The 8,720-nt window shown below is 32.3% G+C and overlaps 1 protein-coding gene across 4 annotated transcripts; it reads right to left on the reverse strand.

Moving 5' to 3' along the window:
* Positions 1 to 745: 745 nt before the first annotated feature.
* On the reverse strand, positions 746 to 8,020 carry LOC137826613 (AAR2 protein family). 4 transcript variants are annotated; one of them, XM_068632644.2, is made up of 13 exons: positions 7,778 to 8,020; positions 7,502 to 7,584; positions 7,024 to 7,081; positions 6,059 to 6,118; positions 5,579 to 5,708; positions 5,259 to 5,482; positions 5,026 to 5,118; positions 4,874 to 4,945; positions 3,782 to 3,814; positions 2,928 to 3,050; positions 2,009 to 2,065; positions 1,339 to 1,434; positions 746 to 1,238 (listed from the first exon to the last, which is right to left on the reverse strand). In XM_068632644.2, the coding sequence occupies exons 1-13, from the start codon at positions 7,871 to 7,873 to the stop codon at positions 1,191 to 1,193; spliced, it is 1,173 nt and encodes a 390-aa protein (XP_068488745.1). In that variant the 5' UTR covers positions 7,874 to 8,020; the 3' UTR covers positions 746 to 1,190. The 4 variants fall into 4 exon arrangements, 2 of the variants coding, with proteins under 2 accessions (XP_068488745.1, XP_090149674.1); XM_090293548.1 differs by having other exon boundaries at positions 6,084 to 6,118; positions 7,778 to 8,001; XR_011083543.2 differs by having other exon boundaries at positions 900 to 1,238; positions 2,185 to 3,050.
* Between the last annotated feature and the right edge of the window lie 700 nt (positions 8,021 to 8,720).

An 8,720-nucleotide genomic window follows, 5' to 3' on the forward strand; every position in this document is an offset into this window, starting at 1 on the left:
CTGGTCTACCATAGTAGTACTGTAGTAGCAAGTAGCAGTGGTGTAGGCATGAAGTGATTCAGACTCACTGCCCACACTTCCATGCCACACTACACCACACCATTGACTTTCATATCAATCTACTTATATCTCTGCAAGACACATTACTTTATTCAGTTTTGTGTAAGCACTTGTTACCAAAAGTTTTTTTTTTTCCTTAAGGTGGAACAAATCACACTCTAAGAAATTAACTGAGAAACAAATTTTAATTTTCAATGTGAACTATGATATTAATTGATATAATCAAGTTTTTTTTTTATAAAGTAAGACATTTTATGAACTTAATTTAAATAAATTGTAAGGGTAGGAAAACATACATGTATTGAATAAGATATTTCCCTTTCTTTGTATTTAATAATTTGACATTAACTTCATTGATTGTTAATATGACTAAATTTATTGAACGAAATGTGAACACAGGAATAAACAATGGTGTACGCAAATGTTACATTATATTTTAACGTTAAAATTAAAGTCACGTTCTAAAACAATCAAACAAAACACTAGTATAATAAAATATTTTTGAGTAAGTTTCAATTATTGATTGGAATTGAATAATTTGACGTGTAAAAATAATATTTTTCTTCTTATATTTAATTAAAAACGTTAAAACCTAACAAGTTGGCACCCTTGGTTGTCATGTAGATGCTAAAAATGAGAACAAAATCCCAAGTGTTAATAAAAAAGGGGAGAAATGGAAGAAAAATAGAAAAGAACAAAGAATTCAAAATAAAATAGTGCAATTCAGGTCATATACGTAGTACAATTTCATCTGCTAGTGCTATCTGCTTCTGATTATCTCATTGTCTCAAACAAGTCATAATAAATCCACAAGTTTCTTAATCTATGAAAGCTGGAAAAATACCAAATTTGAGCAGATCTGTAAATAATAAATATCAATCTCCATCAAAGTTATTGAAAGTCTATCACAGCAAAGAGAAAAGTTACTGAATTTCTACTTCAGATCCAACATCTGACTTTTAACTCAATTTGAATTTTGAATGCTGTAAAGTGATCTTCCTAGAGTTTGTCTGCAAATGTGAAGCTTAGGTATGCCTTACTGTACAATCTATGAGAAGGGTAGGGCTTGAGAGTAAGTTGGCCAAAAGGCAATGCAAAGTGGCATGAGAATGATGACATGATCCACATTTTTAACCTACTAGAGCTTCATCATCCAACATCTCCACTACAGGAGCATACTGCAAAGTGAACCAACAAGGTCCATGAACAAACAAACATACACAGATAAAAAAGCAACAGTCACAAAGCAAAGAAACTCCAATAGATTCATATACGGACCTCATCATTCTCCTCAAAATATATCCCATCACCAGCACTGCCCTGCTGAAACTCCCACCCTAGACTGCTCTCCAACAGCTCCTTAAATTTCCTTGTCTGCAAGAACAGGGAGATTGCAATTTCCTCTTCACAAATAATCAAATACATAGTACCTAGCAAGCAGCAAATGCTGCAAGTCTGCAACCAATTTTATAGCAGACAAAATAAAGCAAAAGCATAGACAGTCATTATAGACTTGGCATTATACTCTACAGTCCAAACCCTGTCGCATGATAATCTCAAATTAGAACATGCATGTGTTTAAGGTGATTAGAATTGTTACTCCCTAAATATTGACAAGAGATTGTTCATAGAGGCAATTATACATATCACATCAACAAGTTTTCAGCCTAAAAATTCATATAAATAATATGGAGGACCAACATATCCAGGAAACTTTTTTTCTTCGAAAATTTCAAAATCTATCCATCAAATATTGTATTCCTGCATATTTCAAGCACGTGCAGCGCGCGCCACTTGAAGTCACTTTATTCTAATACTTTTTTTACCCTTCACTTTTTCTTTTTCTTCTTTTAAAACATCAATGCTTTATTATGTGGCAGGTTAGGGTGGGGAGGGTGGAATATCAATAATATCACATTGTATGAAAACATGAGTTCCATGCTCGTACCCATTTTAAAAGATCTCCATCAATAACCGACCCATCTAGCAATGATGAAAAGAAGTCCTGCAATTCCAAAACAATCAAAAGGAATAAGTTGCAATTGAGCTCAGGAAAGCATGTAAAATCAATTTTCTGTAATGGTAAAGTAATATTCAATTAGTATTAGCAGAAAGAGACAATACTTTGGGCAACTAGTCCACAAGAATCAAAGGCCTCCTCAAAATAAAACCTGCCTTGTAAGGAGGATAGCTGAATCATAGAACAAGAATGGGGAATTTTCTTCTAGTGCCATTTACCCTGACCAAGGCTCCCTTGAAAATTTTTTAGAAGTTAGAGTTCTCACAAAAACATCTGTATATTTTATCATTCTGACATCTTGTGGTAGCCTTACAAAATATGTCTGTTTGTTCTAAGAATGCGTTAATTGTGTTATTCTGGAAACAGGGATGCTGATGCCAGTAGGAAGGATGGATAAGCTTAAATCTGGAGAATTTGATTTTCAGTTAGGAAAGGAAACTGCATTCTGAAAAACCTACATTATTCTTACAAAAATTATGAGGTTGTTTTTCTGATTTACACCTTGGAATGAGTTGCTTATGTAACAGTTTTGGGTATAAGGGCACTAACTACTAAAAAGACAAAAGGATGATCAGAAAGTGGAGGCAATATCAACTAGAGGAAAAAAATGTGCAATCTAAGATGCTAACCATTATACATCAAATATCTGAAATGAACTTCTAACATCTACATTGAAGATTGACTAGTGTTTTTTTATGCTAAAATGACGAGTTTTAGAATTTCAGGATCTTAAAATCCATAACTGACCAGAATATGTGCCAATCCAGCTACTTAGAATTAATAAAGGTAGGTCAGAGTAAAAAATTAATTTTTCATATGACTATTGAGTAATCATCAGTGAACATACCTTGCAAACATGGTGCAAAAAGCTATCAGCAGAAATCAAAGAATCATCCAACAGTGTGGATCCTGTATCCATGTGATCATTTTGTAGTCCGTATTTTAGTTGATTATGGATGACTTTTATGAACTGCAAGAATCCGCAATGTAATAGAAATGAGTTCGGCAAGAGAAGATGATCGGAAAACGAGAAAGCAGGCAAGGTACATGAATTTTAGACCAACTTTAAAGTATTAACGAAGACATCTCAAATATACCAGAAATTTAAAAAACCATGGATTCCTGATAAAAAAGAAATCCAATCAAATTGATGTACATAATGATAAAGACAGGATCCTAAATAAAAAGTTATATATTACAAATAGTCAAAGAAGAACCCTAAACTAGAAATTATAAACTATCTCAAACAACTAACACATTAAACTTATGGACTATAATATAATTCATATTATTTGCTGCCTCAATTGAATTACTTTGTAGATTTTTTTTTGTTCTGATAAGTACAGTCCACCCATTTAAATATCACCAGACCTGCCAAACACTTCTCCCTTATTTCTAGGACTACATATAGTCTGCTAAACGGAACTTTATTTTAGTTCCCCTGCTTTCACACCCCAAACCACAAAAGTGTGAAGGTGAAAATTCTGATTTCCAAACATTGAAATGAGTTTGACAAATAATACAAGATTCAAGATCGTGACTCATTTTTTTAATGAACAATCAGTAGTTTGCAGTTCCAAGACTACATTCAGAAGTCAGAACAGCTAAAACTAAGGATGAATTTAACAGCATTCCAAGGATTAATGCTACTGTTTTGTGCTAAAGGTAACAAAAATAAGAAAAGTATATTAAAAAGTTCACCTTTGTGAATAGTTGAGTTCGTGTGCGGAAAGGCTGCAAAAGAGCATACAAAGTCATGCAAACATAATAACAAATTATATATCTATGAAATCATACAACTTCAAATTGATTTGTACCTATGCAATCCAACACTACATATCTTACCAAAACCAACAAGGGTGGTCTTCTATCCATATCCAATTAGTTTATCCTATTTAATGTGGGACTCCTAACACATAACCGACGCTCTACCACCATAAAATGTCCTAAGAAAGAAGCAAAAAGTGTTCATGGGAAAAATATTGCAGAAATCTCCATAAAAAAGAATAGAAAATGATGTCTCTTGTTATGTTACTTTCTGGCTAGAAGCACAAATCTCAAAAGATGAGGAACCCTCTGGCAAATGATGCAAAGGAAAAATGGTAAAGCCCATAGAATCCAAGTTAGAATAAAGAACTTAACAAACTGACCCACCAAGTTGAAAGACCAAACAAGCATCCAAGAAAACATAAATACTCATTGAATATAGAGTAACAGGCATTAAGCAGATGTCATTGAGCCACTTCACTTAAGGCGTAAGCTGTTAATAAAATAATCAAGAACCCAATAACGAGTTTATTAACTCAAAAGATGAATGTTAGAGGTTCACACACACACATATATCACTTGTACTAAGTCAATTGAACAGCAGATTAATGAAAATCATAATGGTTAACAACTTAACTATTGTGTTTAATTAAATATAGACATCTCATACAGTTTGAAAGTTTGATTAAACAGCTTTGATATATTCAACATCAGCAATTCAATATGTTTATTTTTTGAGGTGGAAAAGCAGATTGTTAGAGATGTAATATAAAACCATTCCCCTGCTTTCACCCAACAGCTAAACATGTTATCCACCCTTCAAGCCCAAAGGGCTTCACGTAACGGTGTATGTTAGAGATGCAATATAAAACCACTTGCATGCCTTCACCTAACTGCTTGAAATCTTTGGGATAGTTGGTTTACGGATCATGACACAGACAAGTATCTGAATAAGACAGAAACTCCACAGTCCAGGCAGAGAGTATATGCATGCATTATTCAGTCTGGTTGAAAAGTAATGCTTACTGCTTCAGTGCAGCCAAACAAAAGGCTAACTAATGACTTCCATTGGAGAAATGCTTCTAGCGATTGGCCCATCTGCACCATTGCAAAATGTCACATTGGATAGAACAAAAGTCAACAAAATATATAAAGAAAATACGTTTCATCCACAATACCAAAAAGACAACAAATGCAAACTGCAGTTCTCCAAGAAGCATGTCTTCAGAACCTCCATAATCTTTTGCCAGTAAAGTTTCTAACAATTGTGTCTGAGAAGGTACACAAAAAAAGTGCACAAATCAGCAAACAATAATATGTAAAATTTCAGGGTAAGAGAATTGATTATAGTAAGCCTTTTATAACAATTACTTTTCAGGGACCAAACATTCAGCAGTGTGTGTATACCAACCTTGTCAAGATTTAAAGAAGTAAGTTCCTGCCCACTAATACCCTTGCATTTAACAACACGTGGAATTGAGGTATAATAACATCCTTTCCTATGAGACTTGCCAACAGATGATGCAGAATTACCAACCTCCAGCTGCTTCTCTGGTGCTTCTTCCAATGGGATTTTAGTAGTGTTTCTAACAATCTCATTTTCACATTCAACAGTAATTTCACCTCCAATTGGTTCTGATTCATAAAATCAATATTAACAATATAATACAAGATCAAATTATCAATGAAGTGTTTAATACACAGAACACATCAGTCATGTAAATGGCATACCAAGCCGTTCAATGACACTCTTTGTGATAAAATTAGATAATTGTTTCCAATCTTCATAACGGCTAAGATTGTAAGGCCCAAGTTGTCTGTCAAATTCCAAATTTTTAACAGCTTGACTGTATCTTTCTTCCTAAATGATAAACAGATAAAACAGAATAAATATGTGCCATAAAATGAAGAGCATGGAATAAAAAGAAATGAAAGCAGAAAAATTGTTTCCTTGGTAAGTTGTGGCTGATATATAAACACAAACACAAATTAGCACTAATTTGACAGAGTTTTAGGGGATACTCCACATTTTCTACAAAATGCACAAACCCTGTGAAGGAAATTCACTAAAATTATAGTTTTCCAAATATTTTTCTCACGATAAGCCAATTTGACTAACAGGATGTAAACTACATCAATCATGACATTTTGCTGCATTACAGACATGTTATGTTAATTATATCTATGTTAAAATTTTAACCAAACACATACCTCTTCCTCATAAACTTTGACTAACCTTTCCTCTCGTTGATCCCATTTACGAACAATTACCTGCATGGTCATGACACCAAAAACCACATAATCACCATCACATTTTTCTTATATTTTTTGGAAATACATAGTAACCACAAACAGGGTTAAACAGATGAGCATTGATAAATAGATTAAGTATTTCTCCTTGATTCTCAGTGATACTGTTCTAATGCCTTTTTTATAGGAGTGTCTTTGTTAGATTTACAGAGAAATTAACCTGTTGTGTTGCATGTTTCTCGTTCTTAATCTTTTATTCGCCTTTCTTCAAGGTCTTGATTGCTTTGGATAATTCCCAGCTCCCACATTTATAACTCTATCTTCATTTTTAGATATCAGTTTACTTATAATGAAGATGGTTAAAGTGCACTTACACCCCAAAATTATTGAAAGACAGAACGATGTACAAGTAAGAAAATAATTCCTCACCAAGAAGGCAATAACTGTATGTAATAGTTTTAACTTCACCATCATTCAGCAAGGAAATAGAGTCACAGTTAAACTTCTAGCTCAATTAACAGGAAATGTTTACGTCACTTTACCTTCTTCATAAAACTAGTATTGGTATTATTCAAAACTAATTCATTTCTCAATTTTTTAAGCTTTGACGTATCATGGACATTTTCCAATAGGCCAGTACAAAAATAATGAACTAATGTCCTGGAGAATCTATCAAAAAACCATAGCAAAAATCAATGTCATCAAAAAGAAAAAAAAAATATTTAAAAGCTAAGCATACAGATTACACCCCGTCTCAACTGTGATTCCATTGTCAAATAATAAGTACGAACAGTAATTACATCATTAAGATATGGGGCCAATCGTGATTTTTAACTATAAAAAATATTCGACCAAAGCTCTGTCGAACCAAGATTAATGTAAATTTCATTCAACTATTTTAGAAACCGAATTTTTTCTTTTCATACCTCTGAAGGGCCAGCATCAATGAAGAATCCAACAATTGGTGAGAACACTTTTCCATCTCTGCATGAATCCCCCAAAAGAAAAATTCAATGCACCAAATAATTTGAAAAATCATGAATTTAAAACTATCAATTCTAGCAACTGACAGAAACAGTGACGTCTTATGCTCAAAACATTATATGGTCAGCAAACATGATAATAGAGAGACCATATGAAAGAGATAAATCATTTCAAATACTATGGTCCAAGGTTATTTCCCAAAAAATACACTTTGCCACAGTATATAAGATTGAAAGGACACTAATACTCACAGAAAAGACAAGAACACCCACCACTCTTATCTTTGCCTTTTAATCTACTAATAGGCTCCCCAATATATCCACAGGGGAAACATAGGATTTCGCAGGAATAAAAAGAACTAAACAAAAGAGTGATGTGAGTTAAAAACTAGGCCTGGATAACTGGGCAAGATGATCAAACCTGCTTGATGAACTATAGTACACAAAGTGAGTGCCAGGAGGGATCATCTTAATACCCTTAAAAGCAGGTCCCACAGAGAACATCTACGAAACGAAAAACAGAAGAAAAATAATGTCAGATTATCAGTGTGAAACAAATATCAAATAAAGGTTGGACTTTTATTTTAGCTTTCCACCCCACGAATTTCAAATTTTATTTTCAGATGCCATGATGACAGCATTGAAATAAAAAGACAACAACTTGGTAATCCAGAAAATAATGAAAGAATATAAGTACCTGAGTATCGATGGCGACCATAGTGTACTGAGGAACATCGAGGAAGAGAAGAGTGACACCGTGCTTGACAAGCTCTAACGCTTTTTCAGAATCCATAGATTGGAGGGAAATTAACAAGTTACAGTATCAATTTCGAGATGTTGGGGTTCTGTGGTAATGGCAGTAGAAGCAGAGAGTGCTGTGCTGCAACAAAGAATAGCTAAGAAATGAGAACTATGTTCTAGAGGCGATTGATAAGAAATTAAAATATAAAATAAGCTAAATTACCTTTATAATAAATTTGCTTCAATTTAATTATTCCCATGTTATAAGTACAACCTTTGTTATGCAACGTTTAAAGCAAACTCCAACAATGTCTCTTTGGATGACAATGTTCTAAAAATCTACGCATATAGAAAAGTTTAATATTTTATAATAAACCATCTTGTTTCTTAAGAAATTTTAAAAAAATATGGAAATTTCAAAATAATTGTAGGTATCATATGAAAAGTAATAATTTGAGTTTTTTTTTATATTTTTCATATTTTCTTTTTATCTTATTTAGTTTGAGATATTGTTAACTTATTTTTAATTTTAAAAAGATGTCAAAATTTTAAAAACTCATAAAAATAATGTAATTATTTAAAATAATAAAATTTTAAATCTTATTTTAAAAAATATTAATAATTTGAAATATTGTTATATTTAATTTTTTTATCTTTTCTTACATTTAAAAATCAAGTCGAAAGGTAAAACTGAAAAGAATGACAAAAGGTTAAATGTAGAAAATATGTATATAAATAAATAATATTATAAATAATTACTATAGCAAAATCCATAAAAATAAGACCCAAATTAATAGGTGTATATTTAAAAAGATATTAAGTACAAAAAGAAAATTCCAAATAGGTTATGGGCCCACTAGAAAAATACTATGAATAGAACATCAATCTAAGAGATAAGT

Source organism: Phaseolus vulgaris, chromosome 8 (genome assembly GCF_051622355.1).
Source record: "Phaseolus vulgaris cultivar YP4 chromosome 8, ASM5162235v1, whole genome shotgun sequence".
NCBI lineage: Eukaryota > Viridiplantae > Streptophyta > Magnoliopsida > Fabales > Fabaceae > Phaseolus > Phaseolus vulgaris.

Coding starts and splice junctions, on each gene's coding strand:
- LOC137826613 (XM_068632644.2), bottom strand. CDS start 7,873: ATGGATTCTGAAAAAGCGTTAGAGCTTGTCAAGCACGGTGTCACTCTT. Junction 7,585..7,777: donor TGGTCGCCATCGATACTCAG/GTACTTATATTC, acceptor TTCGTTTCGTAG/ATGTTCTCTGTGGGACCTGC. Junction 6,119..7,023: donor TTGATGCTGGCCCTTCAGAG/GTATGAAAAGAA, acceptor ATGACCATGCAG/GTAATTGTTCGTAAATGGGA.